Below are 732 nucleotides of genomic sequence, written 5' to 3' on the forward strand. Positions count from 1 at the left end.
GCTGAAGGGGTAGACAGTGCTGTTAATATAGGCAACCCTTTGAAGCGTCTTCAGTTTTCCTTCGTTGAAGCCGTACCACAGCGGGCAATGGCGGCTGAAGAGGATCTCAAGTGATCCCACCGCCCATCTAAGCACCTGGTTAAGTCTATCTGTAAGGTTGATAGGAGCTGTCCCCCTGAATGCAGCTCTCTTCGGCATGCAATATACCGATTCCCAGCCTCGACTATGCAACTTGAAACTCGTAAGAGTATCTGCAGCTATAGATCCATAGCTCATGCCAACCTGTTTGATCAAGAATATTTCAGTTATTAATCTTCAATAACCACTATTTTAGTCCGAAAAGTATTACAAAATGATGGAGAGTCACGTTCGTGTGAAGTTAGTAAATTTGAATATTGTAGGATAAAATCCACCATTTTTCTTTTTAACGCTTAAATGTTTAGGGCTAATTAAGAGAATTCCATAATACCTCATATCCCCACAGAGTTCTGTCTTCATATTTGCAGCTCATGACATGAATGGCTTCTTTGAGCAGGGCCGCCTGACCGGAAGAAGCATCGACGCCACCTTCTTCTGTTGATGAAGAATTAGCAAAATGTGATTTTTGAAATCTGTTCTCAAAATTCATCTCTGATTTCAGTAGCTGCTTGTCTTCTTCTATTATTCCTGCATCTTCCTCTTCATTTTCATCCTGTTTTGAGTGCACTTGAACAATTCGCGGCGGTTTTGACA

General features: G+C 41.7%; 1 protein-coding gene across 1 annotated transcript in view; it reads right to left on the bottom strand.

Annotated features, from left to right (window-relative positions):
* The window catches only part of LOC107479572 (cellulose synthase A catalytic subunit 7 [UDP-forming]-like), a 7,807-nt gene that overhangs the window by 1,131 nt on the left and 5,944 nt on the right, over nt 1-732 (bottom strand). The window contains 3 exon segments of the mRNA XM_052258337.1: nt 1-282; nt 470-705; nt 708-732. The exon segment at nt 1-282 is cut by the window's left edge and continues 102 nt beyond it; the exon segment at nt 708-732 is cut by the window's right edge and continues 141 nt beyond it. Of these exon segments, the coding sequence (XP_052114297.1) occupies nt 1-282; nt 470-705; nt 708-732 (543 nt within the window).

The sequence above is a fragment of the Arachis duranensis genome, chromosome 3 (genome assembly GCF_000817695.3).
Source record: "Arachis duranensis cultivar V14167 chromosome 3, aradu.V14167.gnm2.J7QH, whole genome shotgun sequence".
Classification (NCBI taxonomy): domain Eukaryota; kingdom Viridiplantae; phylum Streptophyta; class Magnoliopsida; order Fabales; family Fabaceae; genus Arachis; species Arachis duranensis.